At 37.9% G+C, this 23,027-nt stretch overlaps 1 protein-coding gene across 1 annotated transcript in view; it reads right to left on the bottom strand.

Annotated features, from left to right (window-relative positions):
- Positions 1-13,314: 13,314 nt before the first annotated feature.
- Positions 13,315-23,027, bottom strand: part of CFAP54 (cilia and flagella associated protein 54) — a 119,170-nt gene continuing 109,457 nt past the window's right edge. The window contains exons 64-71 of the mRNA XM_053463661.1: positions 20,755-20,896; positions 20,330-20,485; positions 19,831-20,042; positions 15,788-15,973; positions 15,492-15,598; positions 14,426-14,585; positions 13,828-13,902; positions 13,315-13,535 (exon numbers count right to left, since the gene is read on the bottom strand). Coding sequence (XP_053319636.1) covers positions 13,416-13,535; positions 13,828-13,902; positions 14,426-14,585; positions 15,492-15,598; positions 15,788-15,973; positions 19,831-20,042; positions 20,330-20,485; positions 20,755-20,896 — 1,158 coding nt within the window. The 3' untranslated portion in view covers positions 13,315-13,415. The remainder of the gene's footprint in view (positions 13,536-13,827; positions 13,903-14,425; positions 14,586-15,491; positions 15,599-15,787; positions 15,974-19,830; positions 20,043-20,329; positions 20,486-20,754; positions 20,897-23,027) is intronic.

Raw genomic sequence — 23,027 nt, 5'->3', positions numbered from 1 at the left:
AAAGTAGCTCCGGCCGGTGGCATCAGCACGCATCGGCCGTTTAGATCAGTTTTCCAGCAGTCTGATGGCCCCATGATGGGAGCAGCGTGAGGGGTGAAAGCTCCGCCCCCTCGCACTCACCTTTCACCCCTCATGCTGCTCCTATGACTATGCGGCCATCAGACTGCTGGAAAACTGATTTAAACGGTCGCTGGGTGCTGATGCCACCGGCCGGAGCTACTTTAATCCTTTTTAAACATTGCAAGTGTGAAATAACACAGTATGTGGGAAAAGGTGGAGGTTCTCACTCTCAAAGGAGATACATAGGGACACTAGGTCTCTGCCATTAATAAGCATGTAGGATTCAAACCTACTATCTATTCAGACTCGAGTTCGAGGAAAGGCAGTATAATTTGCAAATTGGTGCTTAAGAACCAGATTGGAAAAATGTTTTTTTTTTAATGAAATTTGGCAACTTTTTTTCTATTGCATTAATATGATTGTGGCTGTAAAATAGATTTTTTTCTAGTCTGAGCTAGGTAGAATTGTATTCATATTTCAACAATATGGGATCAATATTATATAACCAACTTTAATTCACATATTTGTGTGTCTGCAGATATTTCTAAAACCAATTCCCACGAGAAACGAGAAGTAAAGCATATCAAGCAGAAATGTGATGCTTGATTTCATTTTTGACATTAGGGTTTTTATTTTCGCAGAAGCAGTGCATTCTCTATGGAGGTAGAAATTCCAAGTAGTATAACCGATTTAGAAGAAATTACCAACAAAATGCACACAAACTGATCTAAGTTCAAATATGGACCAATATATTTTAGTGTAAGGTTTTGTTTAATACCAGTTTGCATATAAATACATTTGTGTTTATGTATATATATATATATATATATATATATATATATATATACTATATTTATAGTATTTAGTATATTTAGTATATATAATATACAATATGTACAGTATATATATATATATATATATATATATAATATATATAGGATAATATTTACAGGGATAAGTATGCATTATATATATATATATATATATATATATATATATATATGTATATTGTATATTTCTAATTCATATATATTATTCATTTTAATTTGTAAACAACCTTACTTTCCATTATTACTTATTAGTGAATGTTTTTATTTTATTTTTACTTGTAGTGGTAGGGCTACTTTTTTTGCGAAGCACTTCTTTAAAAAAAGCGTTTAAAAATTTGTGTTTTTTCTTTTGTTTTCTTTGTTTGTAGGGAGGCATTGTGAGAGTGTGAGAGAGTGAGTGAGAGTGTGATGGGTGTACCTCCACCAGTGCCTGGCTTAGTATAAAGTGATGGGAGTTAAAGTGTACCGCCATCAGTGCCTGGCTAAGTATATATTGATGGGTGTTATGCTGTACCACTGCCAATGTCTGGCACAGTTTTGTTTTATTATCTTAGCTCAATATGTATAGAGATTCTCTTTGGGATCTCATTGGACAACTATAACCACTAAGTTATCCAATGCTAAAAGAGCCCACATTTAAAAGGTAGTACACACATAATGCACGTTATAGGCTTATCCAGTACACATTCTCCAGGAGGAATTTAACGGAAAACTTAACGGAAAACATTCTCCAGGAGGAACTTAACAGAAAACACATAAAGGAGCCAGTAGGAATCTTGTCAGAGGAATTATGAGGAATTACAAGTAAAACACACAAATCGGGTACAGGACAGTTTCAAATTGTGTGGTAGGCCTGGTCTTGTCTATACGTGGATGACAGGTTTGTTTAACTATTTATATACCAATGTAATGAACCTTTATAAACGTATGATTTTATGCGTATAATACCTGTTAATTAGGAACACATCAGCATTACTAGAAGTGAAAACATGAAAAACAAGCAATATCCATTGGGAATTTTTCTCTCTCTCAGTTCGAGATGGAATTTCATATCAATTTATATCTCCTGACAATACACCGTTAATTATCTCTGAAGAAGTATTGTTTTTTTATTTGAAGCACAAGAATATGTCAGAAGCACTTTTTACACATTTTTTATTTTTAATATCAAAATAAAACATAAATGATGGGTGTTTTGACAGACATATCTGTCAAATGAATTATTGAAACAAGATTGACATTGTGCTTGGAGTGTGTCCAAAAATAGTTGTTTCTTTTTTTTCCCATTTCTCTGTTGCTTAATTCTACTTTTTGTACCTAGCAGAATAAGTTCTGTGATTGTTTATAGACTATATGCAACAGATAGAAGTTGAATATTTAATAGTAAGTTTCTTTTGTTTTCCTTGCTCATGAAAAACCAGCCTTTCTCGAAGTTGAGAAAGAGTCTTTTCTTTATGAAATGTGAAGTTTAGCAAGGAGCAATATGAACTGTCTGCCAGCTTATTTCAGAAGCCTGTGCAATTATTTAATTGTATGGCATATTCACCCATGCATGATGTACATTCCTATACCAGTTGTTCTGAGTGTCACGACCACCCCCAAGACTACACAAAGGTGGTAACTCAAGGCATTATGTCTAAAATCGCACCCGTGTCACTACAATATGTATAAACTGAATGGCTGGCTACATGTGATACTGTCATTTTGGATGTAGTGGTGCATGTACTTGGGTTTATGTTCTAAAAATATTTTTGCTTTAGAACACCCACTCTGTATAGCATGAATCTAAATCATCTCCAAAGGGTGTGACACCAAGGAAACTATGTTATGACTGTTACTTGACAATGTCATATTGCAGGAAGGTATAGATATTGAGTATATTGAAAAGCTATGAAGATGACAGGTAAATTAAATATCTAAAGCATAAATATTAAGGATTCCGTCACACTATATGGCCAAATTATAATTAATATTTATTGTTTTTTATATTTATAGCGCCATCAAATTCCATAGCGCTGTATATTGCTTAGCCCACCACTATGTCAAACACCCCAAATTGGTCTAGTTCTATCTAATTTTACTATATAACCTACCAAGGAGCTGAATTAGTGGGACTGCTCTGTACCGTATTCGCTCGATTATAAGATGACCCTGATTATAAGACGACCCCCCAAAATCTGAATATTAATTTAGGAAAAAAAGAAAAGGCCTGAATATAAGACGACCCTATAGGAAAAAAGTTTTTGTTTTTCTTTTCTTTTTTTTTTCAACCTGCCCCCCTCCCAGTTATGCACATCTGCCCCCAGGCTTGCCACTCTGCCCCAGAAATGCCTTATACCCCATATATGCCACTGTGCCCCATGATATGCCTTTTAACCTTCTAAATGCCACTGTGCCTCTTGATACACCTTTTAACCCTCTATATGCCACTGTGCCCCATGATATGCCTTTTGACCCCCTATGTGCCACTCTACCTCCAGAAATGCCTTATACCCCAATATGCCACACTGGCATTTAGGGGGTTAAAAGGCATATTATGGGGCAGAGTGGCATATAGGGAGGTATAGGGCATTTCAGGAGGCAGAGTGGCGTATAGAGGGTTAAAAGGCATTTCTGGAGGTTGAGTGGCATTAAGGGGGTTAAAAGGCATTTCACAGAGCACTCTGCCTCCAGAAATGCCTTATGCCCCCCATTTAACACTCCCTCCCCCTCCCTCCGCCAAACTTACCGGTGCCTATGAGTCCCCCGGTGCTTAGTCCGGGCAGCGTGTATTCGCGTAGACAACTTCCGCTCTACGCGAATCACGTAGAGCTCTACACGCTGCCCGGACTAAGCACCGGGGACTCAGAAGCACCGGTAAGTTGGGGGGGGGGCATAAGACAGGAGGATCCAGGTTCCCATGCATCTGAGTCCCCGGCGCTTAGTCCAGGCAGCGTGTAGAACTCTACGCGATTCGCGTATAGCGGAAGTTGTCTACGCAAATCGCGTAGAGCTCTACACGCTGCCCGGACTAAGCACCGGGGACTCAGAAGCACCGGCAAGTTGGGGGGGGCATAACACAGGAGGATCCAGGTTCCCATGCATCTGAGTCCCCGGTGCTTAGTCCGGGCAGCGTGTAGAACTCTACGCGATTCGGGCATCGCTGCAGGGGATCTGGATCTTAGTCTCATAGTCAGACCTATTTGAGGTCTGATTATAAGACGACCCCGATTATAAGACGAGGGGTATTTTTCAGGAAAAAACCTTGTCTTATAATCGAGCAAATACGGTATTTTCACCCAATGAGACTCTCAAGCAATTGAAAGCCTTCTCTGGACACCATTAATGAGGAACCTGTGTGGCAGGAGGGGCTGATCAACTCGCTAGACTTGGGGTATTTTGACATAGTGGAAGGCTAAGCAATATAAGACTATATAGGGTGGCGGAATCTCAAATATGGGAATTGTATTTGCTGGCTATGCTCTGAATTCTTGCTTTGTTGTACAAAGAATAAATAAGTCGACAAATTGTGAACTATGTGTTCAAGTGTTCTACTTTCTGGAATTACTGTATAGCGTGAATATTATGTGCAAGAGGTGATTTGGTTAAATCTCTCTGTTGGATTTCATTATAAAGTTCTTGCCAATATAAGGCGCCTGAATTTTCAATAAACTTGCATTATATCTGGTACACTTATCAAGTTGTGGAATAATTTAAGCCCACAGGGTATGTATACTGTTTATCATTTCTCTGGCTGATATTTTCTTACCTCTTAAGTTTGCAACAAAAATTGTCATTAATAGTACTAGTAATGAAAATTAAAAAAAATACCAAACCCAGGACATAAACCTGTCAATCAATTATTATTATTATTATTATTACTATTATTATTTTAACTAAATTCTCAGAGCTATGTCTGAAATCTGAGTTTGTTACTGCAATGCAATATATATTACTAATTAACGTACCATAAATAGATCAGAATGGAAGCACACATGAACCCAGAAAACCAGACACTAATGAGGTTATTATGCCTTAATACTGTAAAAAAAACACAAGCATTTTCAACATATGATGATGGAACAAGTAATTATGAGAAAAGCCATTTGCATTTTCCCACATTTCGGGGTATCAAATTCACGGCTTAAGGAGAAAATAAAAATACGCAAAAAGTAAATTTTGAGGAGAAGGACAGAAGAAGAAAAAAAAGAATACACGAAGCAGATAGACATGGAGACAATGTGGACAGCTCATCAATCCACATAGATGTGTCTTGTGGGAAATATATTTTTCAGGATATTGCATTTCCCATTTTCAGCAGCATTTTCCAATCACATTCCACTTGTGTTGAAACAGATACTGCAATATTTTTCTTCCTGATTTAGCAGGAGCCTCGACTGGAAAGCAATATTTCTCTTCCGTGTATTAACTAAGAAATGACCATTTAATTTCTGCTCAGCAATCAATTTTTCTTAGTTTTTTTTTTTTAAATTACAAATGTACAATGTAATTTAGTCAGTGCAGCTAGCATACATTAAGACACTAGGAAGCAAAATAAAAAAAGTCTTCAATTGACAGCAGAATCCAATTTTGTTCAAGACACTAGTATTGTTGCTGTAGGGCAAGGATAGCCAACTAGTAGTTTTCTAGCTCCTGTAGAACTACCTCTTCCATTAAGCCAGCCAAGATGGTCAAGCATGGTTCAGCAACTGCCAGAGCATTAGCTATTAGCTTCCCCCAGAATATTGGTAACAGGTGACCACATCCTAGTGTCCAGATGGGACGATATGGCCTGTACAATAAGACAACTCAGCTGTATGTTATACGCATTGGCTTACCACTCACTAAATCAAGCTGTGCAAGGTGGCACAAAAACTCTTCTTAATGGGAGGAAAGAACAGATGAGATCAACCAAAGAAGGTGTTTTACTTATATGAACAAAATTGTATAATAAAAACTGTCGATAATTCAAGAAGTGATGTAAAAAATGGGATTTGAGGTAGTAGTGGTGTGTAATTTTAAGAATGACACCTAGTGAAATTGTTACTATAAAAATCCATGGCCCTTTTTCCAAGCCAATATTACTATACTATGAATCACTGTTGTTACCACATCCCTGACAAAGTTCCAGAACGCCAGATGCGCTGTTTTCACAATCTTAGTATTTTGGATAATATGGGTAGATAGCACAAAGCTTGCAGGAGGCACACAGCATGATGGCGGTGCAGGTGTGAATTATATGGACAATGTACCGAAACCCCATGTGTTGGGAACATCTCTTAAAATGTGGAAAGCATTTATTTACAGCAGAAATAATAGATTAGCTGTGCTCTCCACAATCTCCATTGCCTTTTTCCTAGCGCAGTTATTTTTATGTTTTATTGCAACTGTTCAAAATATACTTGGAAATATGTCTCTTCATAGTGCATTTTCATTTATAATGTTCTTCCAGTAACAGAAGAAAAAATAGAACCAAATGTCATGATATTTTGATAATAATCAAATTATATTTGTTTTCCTCTTTCATGCAGGTATATATCACTTCAAAGCAGTAATTCATACCACGCATAACCATTTTTATTTTGAGCCTCGGTTACAGGTCAGGATACCCATTGCTAATTGAATAGGAAGCCAGGAACTCAAGCAAGAAGAGGGCTTTTCGACAGTGTGTGCATTTGTTATCCACAAAAACACTGAGTGATTTTCCTTCTACATAAAGAACAGTGCTTTTCTAAATAGATGTCAAGGACACTTTGCATCAACATTACCTTAAAGCCATGTTTTTTAATTAAACAAGCTATTGATCTATAAAAATTACTAAAAACTCTTCTAAATCATATAATCACATTAGTAGTGGATTTGGATTTATACATTTAAATATTACCTGTTGAAATATTACCTGTTACTTTTTGTTATTGTTACTTATAAAAAGACCACATCAAAGACATAAAAAGAATACCTCTCTCAAACTCAGTCTGAGATTGTTACCACTTTAACTATCCAAAACATTTGCCAATAGTATTTGTTGTGTTCTTGTCAGCGGATCATTAGTGTGGACTAAGGACTAAGCATCCAATGGAACTGTGGGTACTTACTTGTATCACATCACTGTACAGATCTTTTCACATATAACCATACCTCCAATGAGGTAGGGCAGATCATGGGCCAGTTGGGGATCCCCTAATCTACCCTGACTAGCCCAGGGGGGTGAAAAAGCACTTTCGATCTTTGCTGTTGAGGCACATATCTCCATATCTGTAGCTCCCATTTGGCCACCTCATGACACTCATGTACAAGCGTGAGAAAGAAAGCTGCAGGAGAGGGATGAGAGTGAGTGAGAGGGTAAGGGAGGGAGGGAGTATGTATGTATATATAAATGTATGTATGTTAGTGAGAGAGAGAATGTATGTGTAAGTGTGTGGGCATAAATGTGTATGTGTAAGTGTGTCTTTGAGCATGATTATGTATGTGTAAGTAACTGTGGGCATGAATGTGTATGTATAAGTGGGTCTGTGAGCATCAATGTATATGTGTGTAAGAAGGAGTGTGTGTTAGCATGAATGTGTGTGTTAGCATGAGTGTGATAGTGTGTATGTTTGTGAGAGTGTGTGTAAATATGTGTGCTAGTGCATATGTGAGTTACTGAGGAAGGGTCAATGGGGCCACTTGGCTTTACCTGCCCCCCAGGCCTGTTCCAAGACAGTTGTCCTGATTTGGATACCTAAAATGTTGGGGGGTATGTAGATCCTGAGTAATTCATAATGTATGTTCTGAGATCGAGTGCTGTTAAATTCTATCTTTGTCTTTGTATTCATTCATTAATGGAATAATCACAGTTTAAGCTTAATTCTGTTTTCCCTATAGAGTCAGTTTAATCAGCATTGGTAGACAGTCACCTGAACATTGGCATCTCCATTTCAAATATATAACTATATCATTGCTATAATTAAAGTATTATATCAAAACAAATAATAGGTTGCTAACAAAAATAAATGTACCTGTCAAACGAAAATCTCTCATAGAACCTGAAGTTCTATATTTCCAACTAATTGGTAAAGTGTATACAGCAATTCTGACACTAACTGGAAAATGTGACAAGTTATAAATTAATAATGTGATTTACAGCTGGAGACAGAAATTGTGCAACTCAAATTCACTTTATATTTCTATAAATATGACCGGACAGCATGAAATCAAAACACGTCGTCTGCTTAACAGTTTAAAAGGGAAATTATCATCACCAAGTCGTTGTTTCCCATTTTAGCTGCTAGCCCTGAAATCAGGCATTCAGTCAGTGTGGCTAAATGGCTACAAGTATGTTTGGACCCTTCCAACTATTGCCTGTGGGGGTGCAAAGGTAAAACGGAAGTTATTTTATCTTTCTCTGTCACTTTGTTTTTTTATAGTTTTTTCATAGCAGCTTTAGTTAAAAGGAAATGTTTAAGTAACAAATCAGTGAGTAACTATGAAGAATTAGCCTAAAAGGCATGAGGCAAGGCGAGTCTCTGTTTAGATAAAATACGTCTTAAATAATAATAATGTATCCAAAACTACTATACAATGTAAATAATAAATGGAGACTGTATGCTCAGGTTTCAAAGTGTGTACACTAGGACAAAAATGTTACAGCCTGAAATTTCAATGTCAGAAGGGATGGAGTTACCTAGGGCAGAGCCCACAGCCTCCCTATTCATTGTTTTGCAGCAGGGAGACTCACCCCTGGGACCTGGCGCCCTAGGCCAGAATACATCACAGGACTTCAGTGACATTAAACTGCAACTCTCTGCAATGTTTCCTTCAAACTCCATCTTTAGTGAATAAGCCGCTCAAACAAACCGGAAATTCCAGATTCACCTACGTATAAGATTGCTGGTGTCTTAGTGTTGGAGGCATGTATAGTATGGATATATATTATGGATATAAGAACTTTTAACAACAGTAAAAGATGAACAGTCATAGAGCAGTAATTCCCGTTTTCTCTACATTTCCATTTATTATTTCATATTTATGTTTTAAATGCATACCAGGGTATAATAGCCAGGGCCGGACTGGGGTTTACGAGGAGGCCCTGGCACTATGGCCACCTAATGACGTAGTTGCGGTCGATGGCTGGATGTTACAGGCCACGCGTTACATTTGTATGACCATGTAGAGTGTGCCTGGGCATATCCAGTTGGTGGCAACACACTGCAGCACCTGGTCTGATGCTGGAGCTGCAGATCAGGTGAGTCCAGGCGGACAATGGCCCAGCAGGCGTTTGCTAGCTGTGCAAATGGTCAGTTCAGGCCTGACAACAACCACTATCTTGCCACTGAATCAAAATACTTCTGTAATCTTATGCACAAAAATACAATTTAATTATCCTGTAAAACCATGCGTAAGCTGCTATCGGCTTTGTAAGTCGTGTTCTGAAACAAACTGCTTGTGCTTAAACTCTTCAGCTGAATATTTCAACATCGCTATGGAGGCAATGCTGAGCCAGTGAGTAAAGCGTGTGTTTTGACCTATGTAACCATAGTGACATAGATAAAGATATTGTAGTCTGTAAGCCTGTCTATTGAATTATGTGTGCTGTACTCACTGATAACGTGTTATTAAGTATATCTACTAGAAATGGCAAACCAGTATCAGAAAATCCTAGAATTAGTCCATCTAGTCTGCCCATTATAAAGCTCAGACGTTATGTCGTCATTAGCTTTGTGTTATATTCTAACATGCCCATTTAACATGCTTACATTATGACATCTTCTTCTCTTTAAACCTGCCTGTTCAGTGAGAACTCTTCCTGTGGTACAATTAATATTCCCCCCAAATCACATCTAACATTCTAGCATACCTACCAAGTGTTCCAACCTTTGCAGATTAGTCCCGCTGTCCCGAGTAGCTGTCCCCACTGTGCAGTGAGTTGCATGAGCTTGTTAGTGATATATTCTGATCTCCCCTGACAGGCCAAGGGAGCTTTAAATTCAACTCTCAACACTTTGTAGCCGAGGGTGATGAGGCAGCTCTCCAGCATACCTGGGAACACTTAGGGTATTACCCAGAGACTCAGAGTGAAGCGCCGCTTCTCCAGATCTTCGGGTCAAGGCTTTATATCTTCAAGCCGCAGGAGCAGTGTCTAGGCACGCCCACTGCTTCTAAATTCCTCACCCACTCTCATATAATTTAAGGTATTTGGTAGTATGTATGTCTGTGTACAACACAAGCCCTGCCCACATATGCCACAAGCTCCGTGTGCTTGCAAATAAATCGCAACACTGCCCCTGAAAAAGGAGGGCTCCAGGTAGCTGGAGTATGGAAGTTCATCAAGTATGGTTGGTGTCGTGATTTGGACACCAGAAATGCTGGGGAGTGTTGCTGTAGTTTCAGACCCTAACTTTCCATCCTTTGCGATATATTTCCTTTGTGGAGACACCTCAGTTCTTGCTGCTATTATGGCGCCATTATTTCTATTATTCCATTATTATTCTTTTGAATTTTTTTGCTTCACAATAGAACAAATGTCCTTAAGCCTTCCTTCCATTCATTTCACCCAACACAATGTGACCTAACCCTGCCTAAGCTAGGTTTATGACCCAGCAAGGAATCCATTGGCAGAACCCATTTTAGTGGAGTCACTTGGCACCTTCTGGGGCTGATCCCAGAGGTTTATGGGTCAGACTAAGGAGACTTAAAAGGACACTGTCCTACACTGCCCGGTAAACATGAACAGAAGGGAAATAAGTTGTTGTGCTAAATAATCTTCTAAAGTAATGAATGTTATACACGCTGATCCAATTTTTCATTTATTGTGCAGTGACTAAAAATAAATAAATTGTGATTTGACCCTAGACGTGCTGCCTTCACTGTTAGAAATGGCTGATTGGAATCAGGGCTTGTTTAGAGAGTGAGCAAATTGAAATGTTTTCTGTCACTAAGCAGTGATGTCTATACAGATACGCTCCGTTGCATCCAAAACGGCTGATAATGAACAAATTTGATAGAAAACTACATCACTTTTAACCCTGTAACTGTAGCTGCTGAACATTTAGAAACCTCTGTAACAAAGCATAACAAGAGAGAAAATGAGATGAAACATGGTGCTTTCAAAAACATAATCATGAAATCTCCCGAAATGCTGAGATACTGTAAATGAGAGGAAATGCTTAGCCCCATGTACTTGCAGACCCCTCTGTCTACATAGGGTGGGCATGGCTGTCAGTGACTGCTTTGTATAAAAGAGGGGGCAATGTGTGAATAAGGAGGCAGGTCATTCCTTAGGTTCCAACAGTTCTAAATTTGCCAGAGCAGTGCCAACAAGGTTTATGACTATAGAAAACTATACAACAATTACTTTTTCAACAGAATTGTAAAAAGTGTAAAGAGGTAACACGTTACAAAGCAAAATCATAGGTTGCTTCTACTACATTAATTGTAAACGTATGCCTAGGAGCCTATATTATTAAATATAAGCTTCTGGCTATTGTAGTTCATCTATGTAATATCAGCTTATTGTCTCCAATGTTATTTTTCAATATTGCTTATTCATGAGAAATAATAAAATGTAACTGATTATGGTCATATGTTTCCATATTCGTTTAACGACTGCCTATTCATCATTTCTCAGTATTTTAGCACCCTCGGCATCATTTTGGACGTAGCGCCTGTACCTGCAGTAGAGACAGCTGCTTCCGCAGTAGGTGACAGTGATGCATTAACAAAGCTTTGGTGCAAGTGCTGTCAAGAAGGGGAGGCAAAAGGATTAAAGGAATTCACAATGGATATAATAAAGATGTGGGCATTTGACATACACAGGGGATGCGAGAAGTGTGAAAGAATCGTGCTATGTAGACACAAAGGAAAATTATCAGGAGTTAAAATATCTTCTTGACATTGAGGGTTATGTATACAAAGTGATGTTCTATCTATATCCCCTTAATCATATTCATTCATTGGTTTCCTGGCATTTGTCTGTGTTTATTACATGTATTTATAATAAAAAAGGTTTTATTATCCTAAATGTCACTTGCAAATGTAGTTTAAAAATGAGTTGAAAATAATAATAAGTTTCTCTATTACTTGTGCAGAAGGTTAGAGGTCTACATGCCACCCTATCTTAATGACTTTCACAAAGTTTGGAAGAGTTTTGTGGTTTTAGCTCAGACATTATTAAAGGCCACCAATGCCAAGTTTCAAGAAGGGCTGAGCATTATACATAGCCGGCTCAGGCCTTCTTGCAGAAGCTCACTAGGGTTCGCACTTCACACCAAGTGTTGTACTGCAGCCGAGCTGATCAGCAACTATCCTCCAAACTCTCACTTCCATGAATATATCCTGTCATGTGTGTGACCCGAATTTGTAGCACTAAGTGTATGATAGGAATTGCATACCTGGAACATTAAACTCAATATGTCTGTCCCTTCTTATCAAAGATTAACTTAAAACTTATCACAACCGTTTCACACAACTTTCCAAGCTGTTACTTTGCTCATAGAAGCAACTATTCTTAACACACACTAGATGTATCCAGTGTAAAAACTACGCACACCCAGCACATACATTATACACCCTACTCATACACAAACATTCTATGCACACATTACATCACTCGAAATAATGTCCCATGTCTCGAATCTCCTGGATTTGGTCCTTTCCCTGATAAACTGATGGATTTGAGTGGTTTAAGGCTCTCAATCCACAACTATGTTCTATGGCAGGGGCGTCCAACCTGCGGCCCTCCAGCTGCTGCAGGACAACATCTCCCATAATGCTCTTTCAGCTAAGGAGCTGGCTGAGGAGGTTTGGAGATGTAGTCCTGCAGCAGCTGGAGGGTCGCAGGTTGGACGCCCCCGTTCTATGGACTAAAACGATTCAGGTGACCAGGTGAGCCATACGTAATACTAAAACTTCTACCTAGGGATTGATACTTTGAGTACTCAGAGTGAATTCTAAAGATTTGTGTCAAAGGTTCCTGAAAGATGAGGAAGGACAATGAGTGGACTGCGTGGACCAGCTAGTGTTTACAACCTTCATTTGTTTATATGCTGCAGAAGCAGCTGTCTCCAAGATCTGAGGGCATCACCATCTTGACTGTTGACATAGTCTTGTCATTGTCAGCTTTTGCTTCTATCTCACACTGATAACACATCCAAGACATATATTTATCATCCTAGCAGGCAGCAAATTTTAAAAATCTAACACTATCCATAGAAAATCCATGTTTGGTGCAATAAATTGTTGGTAATTAGATGAGTTAAAGGATTTCATTCACAACTAACAAACACAGCACCTGGAGGAGATCATGCAGTTATTATGCTGCAGATGCACAGCCTTTTAACTGACTTGTTTTTCAAAACAAAATAGTAGGAAAGACTGGTTTGTATGAGTACTTTTTACTATAGGCAACTATAAAAAAAATGTGGTAGAAACATGAAGAAAAGATACAAATTAAACAGGCAGACAGAAAAAATGTAAAAGTATGCTTTATTACATATAAATTGATTTTAATGCAATAAACGACATTACCGTGTTGGCAATAAGTTGTAAATAGATTATATTTCGTATGTCTTAGGTAAGCAGTGAAACTATCCAGTCTAGAAGGCTTTCCCTCATTAGCATACATCCATAAGTCAGGTGAAAAATTTTCTCCAGCCTGATTAATGATGGCAAAGTGATGTCAAATGGAGCCTGTGCAAAGAAGGAAATTATAGCTGTGAGAACCATTTTTCTTGTCATAGGCAAGCATCACATCTATTTTTCGCACTTAAGAAGATTAATATCACAAAGCAAAAATTTGCTGCAGTACCCAACAAGTAGCGAAGAAGATTTACACTCTGACAATTTACTTAGTGTAAAATTTTTATGAACTCTTTAAATTTTATCACAATTATACTGATGTCTTCTTAAACTACTTTATTTAATAATTACATATGCATAAACTATGTCGGAAAATGTGCATTTCTCCTCCACAAAGTCTTACCTTAGTTAAGGGTTGTAAGTTCTGAACTGCTGACAACACACTCTGGACATTGGAGCAGCACTTCTTGGTCATTACCTTTTAAACAACAAAGATGCCGCATTTGAGTTACAAAACCATATTAGTCTAATGTGGAATATATAAAGTAACTACATAACAGGTGCATTATTGCAATTATTTATTGATTTATATGCCCACTGTATTCTGTAGCCCAATGAGTAAATAGGTAACAATTCACCAAAGAAACAAAAGATAGTGAGGCTGCAGGTGAGGTCTGACTACCAGGTGTATACAGCATACAGAGAGGCAGGCTCTCTTGGACTCTGTCTACTTCCAGCTGTAAACTGTGACACCCATATAATTATGCCCTGAAAACATTTTATTGTTATAGCTGGTCTATAATTAAGTTTTTACTCAATTGCCAAGACTGAGGTACATACTGCAACCCATATCAAATGCAGAGCCCCCTCCAGGGATCATGGCCAGCATGGCTGTACAGGTCCCAATATCCCAGAATCCCTTGAAAGCCGTATGGCCAAATAGGATCAGGTATGTCTGGACATCCCTGTTAAAATCCAGATGTTCTCAGTATATTTCATACCTGTAGTTCTTCAGGGACACTGGTTACTTTGAGGTCCACCTTGCTCTTTCCAGTAGAAGGTGACTTCTTTTGCTTCTCCACACGTGACTCTATCTCCGGCAAGAGAGACACCTCAGCCTGCTGCTTCAAAGCTGATAGCTCCTCGTTTAATGAAACAACTCTGTGAAAGATACATGTATGTTAAGGTAATGTTAAGGAGGAAAATGAAAGATCACATTAAAGTATTATAACTAAAAACAAAAATGCATTATTTCTTCTAGTCTTCCTTTATTTTTTCAGTTAATAAATACATTCCTTACTCAAGTCTTCTCCATTAGCTATATAGGTCAAATATGTTCTTTTTGATTGATGCACCAATGTAAAGGGTAACTAACAGGACAGAAAAATGTTCCAGCACAATTACAATTAAATATTATTAACATTCACATCCCATTTGTGAAATACTCTTATACAGTTTGGTGAAATAAATGTCATCTTAATTTATACCGCGTACAACTATAATTAAAGCAACACATCATAGAGAGGGGAATATCATAAAAAATAATGGCTAAAAATCTGCTGCTGTATTGATTAGGCCTGATAGTTATTAGAGACAGTTTTAATTAGTGTTGATATTAATCAAGGATGAAACTAATATTGTAAGACTACAGATATTAGTCTGAAAGTTATATTAGCAAATATTAAACAAAGAGCGTGAAGGGATGAATATGTTTGCGTAGGAAAGATAATGAAAACTAGAAAGGTTAACGGTGGCTTATTTGGGCAGCAGAAGAAAATGACGTTCTTCAAGAGGGAAGGAACGTGAGCAGGAGCTCATACAGCTAAACCACCCGTGTATCCAGACTGGAAGGTTAGCTTGGCTCACATGCAAACTACACTAGCCAAGGTACGGCTTTTGCCGTGTTACGGTCAGCTCGCCCACCTCTAATTACTAAATATGCCAGCCTAGAAGGCATTTGTTTCATGATAATGAGAGCTCTTTCTTGGGTTATAAATACCCCAGAACTTGCATGATACATAACTGCTCAATTGACTAAAGTATGAAACACATGCAAACAATACGTACTGTGATAGAGGGATCCAGCAGTGGCCACAAAGCAGGTTAGCTGGATCAAACCGTCTAAGATCTTTAATGCTGATATTTTGTTTATTGTAAGCGTACAACAGCAACACCTGGATGACACAACAGGAAACACATTGTGGTGACGACAAAAGAAAGATAAAATATCCTAATTATGAATGATATAAAATCAAGCTGATAGGAATGGATGGTAACACAACTGTTTCATTATGCGTGGAAAAAAACCCGTAAGTAAATAAGGCAAAATATACAGTCTGACTTGGAAAGAAATACAACATTACCATTGATTCTCCTTGGGGTGCTTTCTCTAAGGCTGGGAAATACCACTGCATGCAGAGCTCTTTGCCCACAGAGGTAACCGCCATGGGTTCACATGAAGGTTCTTGTTTAAGGTCTGTGAAGACACTGGCCACTTCTTTCTCCGATGGTGGTGTTATCTGCTGAGAGCCTCTGCTTTCATGCAATGTCTACAAAACAGACCGATGTCTATTAACACTGTGCTATATATATATATATATATAAAAATACAACCTTAGATAGTAAGGTCTCACAATCAGAGCCCTCCGTACCATCATATGTGTTCATATTTGTTATTGTCTGTATAACTCGTTGTATAGAGCTGCAGAATCTGTTGGCCCCACATAAATAAAAAATACCATTTATAGAAAGGTATGTCTGAGTGTTATTCCGAAATTGGTGTAAAATGCAGGATGGAAAATTCATATGGGGATGGAAAATATCTAACAATATTAATATATAATATATCGTCTACCTTCTTTTTTAATTTTAGTATTCAATAGGTCAAAGTTCCTCTATATACTCTATGCGAAGCATGATGTCTTCAGAGATCATTCTTTGTGCTACACACTTAAATGCAACAACCAAACGTGGCCCTTTAATATGTATAAGCAGGCACTGTCAATGTGAGTTTACCAAATAATGTATTGCAAGCATTACAGCACGTCCCTTAATATTACAAAGATCCATGTTCCCTTTCTGATAATGAATTCCCGTTTCTACTTAATGGTTTTTATTTTGGTATATTAAATCTTACTAAAATCATTATACTGCTTTACAAAAATATGGTTTCAAATTAAATCAATTACTCAAAAGGCAATGCAAAACAACTCATGTAACATCCATAAAGCTTAATTGTTTCATAAAATTGCCAGGTCTGTTTTATTTTGGATATTCAATACATTTGGAATGAAGATCTGTACTACCTATTCATAGCAGAGAAACCCTGTACAATACCGCTTTAATCTTTTGATAAAACATGTTTAGGTATTAGATTGCTGGGGGAGGTTGACTGAATTCATCCTGACGTGTTCAAGTCATTACCCAATCTACAACACTTATTAAAAGCAAGAAGGCTTTGTTTCCGCAACAAAACCGAATAATCAAAAGACTTTATGCTTGTTAGCTATCTGCTACAGAGAGGGTAATACATGATTATCCTTGCACCTGTCAGCAAAAGGCAGCTGATGAGCTGAAAAAAACACAATGATTATTATTATTATTATTATTTTATGAGGAACAAATGGATAAAAACAACCTTTTAATATGCTACTACTTTGAAAATGTCAAATGTGCTTTATGTTCATTTTGCTTGATTTGTTATTGTAAAGCAGATTTTAGAATTAAATATAACATGTTGGCTAAAATGCCTTTCGCCAAGCTCTGAACACCTTAATTGTTTACCCAGGAGTCGAATGAAAACATGACGCTTCTGTTAGGGTAGGGGGTTCCTGTAACCTGGCGAAATCCCCCTAATTAAAAAGAGCCATAACACCCTGGCATTTAGGTAGTTTTAACAGAATTATTTCAGAAATGAGAAAAAAAAACCCCACACAATACTCCGCTGCATTCCTCTTAAATGAATACCATAACTGTGCTTCCGTTCTCCAGGCTACACCATAAACAATGCCGTAAAGAAGGCCCCATGTGGACAGTTAACCAGGAGGCATCGCTTAAGTTCATTCATCACTGACCGCTAATGAGTGGAAGCAGAAAGTTTGCAGGAGATGGGGCACAAAACCTCCTACGAATGTCAAATTTTATCTCTAGCAGCATATATTATTGTTACGAAAACCATGATCTAAGAGAAGGTTGGCAAAGTACATCAACTCCCAGCATGGCTGTCTCCTTTTTACTCTTAATGGAGTTTAGGGGTATGGGACGTTGTTGCCTGTCCATCTGGCAGTTAAAAGGTTAAACGTTTCCGTTCATATGCCATGTAGTTATAAATGTAAGGGCTTCCCACTGGTTCAGCTGGCACAGCCATTTAAGGAAGCAGATGGTAAGGTCGTTGCTGGCATTTTGGAAATTGTAACTCTCATAGCAGAAGACAGTGTGTATATTTAAGTTAGCATTCACATGTCATTTAATTGCTTTAAACACAAAATGATGTTTCCCGAGCACACACAGCAAGGGGGGAGAAAGCTTAATTACTTGCTGGTTGCTAAGGTAACAACATTTTCTCTAGGAAAATACATTTCTGGATTTATGTAAACACGGTCATAATTAAAAAAAAAAACATTGATTTATTAGCAGAGTGATGACATTTAGTTGAATCATTAGGGAGTACTAGTTGCTATGGGTAATTTCACCTTATTTCATATCTCAAAATACCCATTTCCAATAGCAAAGCACAAAGCAACGGAAATAGAAGAGCTTGTACAATGTAAATGGAATTGTTACCTACGGCTGTTCTTAAAGGTGCATTACTACCTTCTAGCAAGCTCTAGGTATAGTAAGAAACTGAATGTGGCATGGCTGAGAAGAATATGCTTATATGTCTGTCTATATCACGAGGTTATTGTGACTGCCATAACACCAGGGGGTTAGTGTAATGGTGAGGATCACCATGATTTTTGTTATCATGAGTTCTACATACATTACAATCACATAAGATATAGTCACATTTAGGCACATATCACGCCATTGAATCTATCCATATGCAGAGACACAGTTTACCTACAATTCTGTGGTGAGTACACTGTGTGCAACGCATGGGACTTGGGGACTCTACCAGGTACCCGTTGGCAAGAGTCCTTCAGAAATGTGCCAAAAATAGATTCATGTCCTTCTGTGTGCTCCAGAACTTACGTGTCAACAAATGTACTTCTGATTTTATGTTCATGCACAGCAGAAATGAACAGTGCCAGTAAGTCCCCGTCTGAAGAGTGGTTAATTAGACAAGAATGGCCAAAAAAATAATAATAAAAAAAATGATAGAGGTACTCTAGCTACAAGTGATGGACAGGTCCGGTGAAACATAACATGCTTCCTTTAATGCGCTGGGGGTCTGTCAGTGCCATCTACAGCTGGATGCTCTGCTGCACATGCATGCGCACACTGGGCTGTCTTTGAGCTAATAACACAGATTGCCACGCTGTTTAACAACCCTTTATTCTAAAGAAAATGAATGCCAGTGAGAGGTACAGGGATGCAGGCGTTTTACAATCCAATAATGTTAGCAAATGCTACAGCACCATATGCAACAAGGAGTGGGGCTCTTGAATTTTCTCACAATAATTCCAATGGATATAAAATGTCTTTCAATTACCTACATAGAAATAACATGCTAAAAAGCTCAAATGGGAATATGAATACCACAGAAGCATTCTGCAATGTAGGTCAAAACAGATAGACATCCACCCTACAGCTGGACAAGCTATACATTTAACACGCTACAGATGCCATGAGGACAGTTGTTGGGGCTAGGTATCACAAAAAACACAAAGAATATGCACTGGCACTTTGGCACTGTGTATAAACACATTGGATACTGGAGAATAATGCCACATGCAGACACTGGGCTGTAGCTATACAGATTGCTGTATATTTGTAACCCAACATCTGTCTTAGCTGGCATGGGGACCCTTATCAAGTGTTCTCAATATTACATGTGGACAAAAGATGAAAGGGTGACAGCTGGAGTTACAAAGAAAAAGACGAAACACAATGAACACTGAAAATGAGAGCAGTTTAAACTGGAAATCCAATGATGAGGGGTGACAGGAGACAGGAAAGACAAGAATAAAAGGAAAGTGGGACAAAGAGCAGGATCCTCCATCGGTTCCCACGTGACTATAACAACTTAAACACATACAAGGCAGGAAGACCTCCATAAACATCCATATAATACCATCCCCATAAGTTATATGCTAGGTAACATGCTGTTTGTTTATTCATTTAAATTACATTTGATCAGAGTGCTAATGATAGTCGTCATCTTGCACAGGGTATAAGCGGGGCTAGTGTGAGTGATAACCATTTTTGTAAGCGAGTATATACCTTGTCACTTGGTTATTTTACTCACCTCAAGTAGCAGACTGAATCCATTGGGAGGTTTCTCTATTCCCTTAAGGAGTTCTTGGGGAAACTCATCCACACAACACGAGGCATAAGCACTAAGGTACTTTTTGAGAAAGTTATGCATTTCTGCAAAGCGCTGTGTGAGGCCATTACTATATACCGATGAATACAATGTGCCAGCTGAATAGCCTTTACCATCTACTGGCTGTACAGAGCCTGCAACAATTAAACGGAGCTAGTGAGTCTTGCACAAAATATACAACATAAAAATATCGACTTTGGTTAAGATAATAACCTTATTGGCAGTGCAGTAAATCTACTACAATTCTACAATTCTATACCTTTAGCAACATAAAAATTTGTAACACTATTGCTTTCTATTTCAGCAGTATAATGTGGAAACAATTGGAACTTATTCTTGTGATTCCACACATCAGCAAACCCAACATTAAAAGCTTAGATTAGCCTCCGGCACACTCTATATTAAAATAAAAAAGTATTACCTCTCAAATTGCTCATGCTAATCAGCCTCATTAGATGATTGTGGTAATGGATAAGATGAACCCAGGATAATGTTTCTTTGCTGAGACAGTGTATACTACTAACGTCTCCTTCAGTGGAATGCTCAGCGGATGACTCCTGTTTCCAAGAGTTCTCACCTACAGAGAGGAATTAAATAAAAGATTAGTGTGTGTGCACATTGATAAGTGTGTTTTACAGAACAGGAACTACTCGACAGTTAGTTGAGCTTATGGGTAGTGGAAGAAAATGCTCCTTTGCATAAGTAGTGTTAGGTCTAGAAGTGTGATTTACTAGTTCAAATGGTGGTGGACACAACTAATTAGTTGAACTGTGCTTTATATAAATATCCCGCTATTGTAAGGTTAACTCTGAAGACTTATAAAGTATTCATAACAATGGATAGTACCTGGGACGAAGTTTTTGTAAGCAGCAAGAAGATCCATGCACACAAACGATGGGATATTATCTTGCAATTCTCTCTTAAGATTGTGTGCAGTAACAATGTTCTGTCCAATTAATTTCTTAGAAGCCAGCATTGCATCCCCTGCCTGGAAAATTTGTAATAACAGTGGAAGACATATTAGTTAGTGCAACTAAACGCAATGAATCACTTTAAAGTAGAATGGACTAAGAGAAAAGATCTTCACAGTGAGAAATCCTGACCGACAGGCCATTTTCTGTTTGTTAATGTCCTTTTTTCACAGTGTCTAAGACTTTGTGAAGCTTCTGAACTTCCCTGCCCAGAGCAATTTAGCGGCAATATACAATAAAGGCAGTTTTTCCTTTTGCTGGTAATAAGTTATCCTATGCTTCAACACTGTCACGTTTTCCGCATCCATAAAATTCGTACCTGCTCATAGTTACTTTACAGGTAACATGCTGACTACTTATTTGTTACAATGGGACATATAATAGCGACAATTCGTGCATCATTTGTTACAAAGCTTTAAAACATTTTCTACTTACAAAAAATCTCACCCGTGGTAAAAATATTTTTATTTTTACTATCTAGGCGCATTTCATATAATATGCTTAAGTTAAATTTGCTGCCCACTTCCGCAAGTGTATTTTGGGTTGCTGAACGTAAAGGGGCCGACTGTGTTTATAACTTGTTCCATACTATGAGTGCTGCTGATGCCTGTATTGTACTGGCGACTGGCAACAGAGCAAGGCACATGACAGGAAGTGGGTGGCAAAGGCAGGTTTTTACACATTTGTGGTTTTTTTTTTTTATTAAATCTACTTAGTAATGCTAAAAATGCATCATTTGTGCATAATTTGTTATTAAATTAGTTAAAAAATAGATGTGTCATTAAATGATATTACAACTTTGTTTTTCCAGGGAGAGATGACGTGAAACACAAATTAGAGAGGGTCTAGGGGGAACATGGGGCTGAAGAAATCAGTGGAGAGGCTTGATGAGAAAAGATTATAGTCTTGTTGACAGTGTAGTGTTTGTATAAGAAGAGGATTTGTGAAAATGATCCTTCTTTGATGACGATGAGTATTGAGGGACTGATAGAAATAATGCTAGAGAGGAAAAACGCTGGATAGCAATCTACTGCTCAGGGTCCATAGTGTCCCAACATTACTGTGATTTTGGTGCCTTCAGAAGTCCCATATATCATAAAAATGTGCCCACCCTGGAATGTTTGGTGACCTCCCTTGTCCCAGTGAATGTGCTAACCACATTAAAATATATTGTAGTTTTGGCTACTTAAAGGATACGTTCATGCTAAAAAAATAAAGAATTAAAAAAGTGATGAAGGTTGATAGCTTTGGAAATATTTACTTGTAAAGAAAAGCTATTACATGGATTTACCACTTAACCTCTTAGTGTTTAAAATGAGGAAAAACTAAGATTAAGATGAAAAACAGATTCAAGTGGTGCAACAGTTCAAAGGGAATTGCTTTCTTGGCCGCAACCATCAGGTAAGACATAAAAAATATAAAAAAAAGAATAAGGTGGAGTGTTTGCTGGTGACAAATGCTCTTATGGCTATGCTAACACAGCAATAAAAAACCTTCAGATATGGTGAGGAGTAGGGAAGATTTTACTCTGTAATGTTCTCAAATCTGATTACATCCATATAATAATTAGGTGAGATCATAAAAATTCTAGGACACCCTACACCACAGAAGCACATGCTGCTTCTACCACTTGCTGATTTAATACCCTGAAGACTCACATTTCCCTAAAAATAAATAGCCAAATGCTGTTTGAATTCACACATTGAACAGCGATGCTATTCTAGAATTCTGTAAACTTAAAACATAATATTAGGAATAGGAATCTATGCTTCAATGCAGCACTTTGTACTTTATACTGGTGCTTTACATAACATAAAGGCATATAAATCCTGCTCTGCCGTGTCTGCAAAGTGAGCAGATGCTTTCACAACAGACAATATTTCTACAATGCTCCCAGGAGAGCCTGCTGTCTAGTTTAGGCTCGCATCTCTTCTGAAATCAGGACCTTTACTGGCTCTTAACATTCATTTTATTTGGCTGTTCACATTCTAAAAAAAAGTACAGCATATAAGCAATCATTAATTTAGAAATGGATGGGTTCACCAGCAGCTTGAAAATAATAAAAGCAATAAACAATCACAATTCTATTTAAACGTTTGTTTCCAGATCTTTTCCTTCTGTTCTTAAAGGGAAAGTCTGTGGGGGAAA

Source organism: Spea bombifrons, chromosome 4, assembly GCF_027358695.1.
Source record: "Spea bombifrons isolate aSpeBom1 chromosome 4, aSpeBom1.2.pri, whole genome shotgun sequence".
Classification (NCBI taxonomy): domain Eukaryota; kingdom Metazoa; phylum Chordata; class Amphibia; order Anura; family Pelobatidae; genus Spea; species Spea bombifrons.
This window is presented reverse-complemented; position numbering and strand designations above follow the sequence as displayed.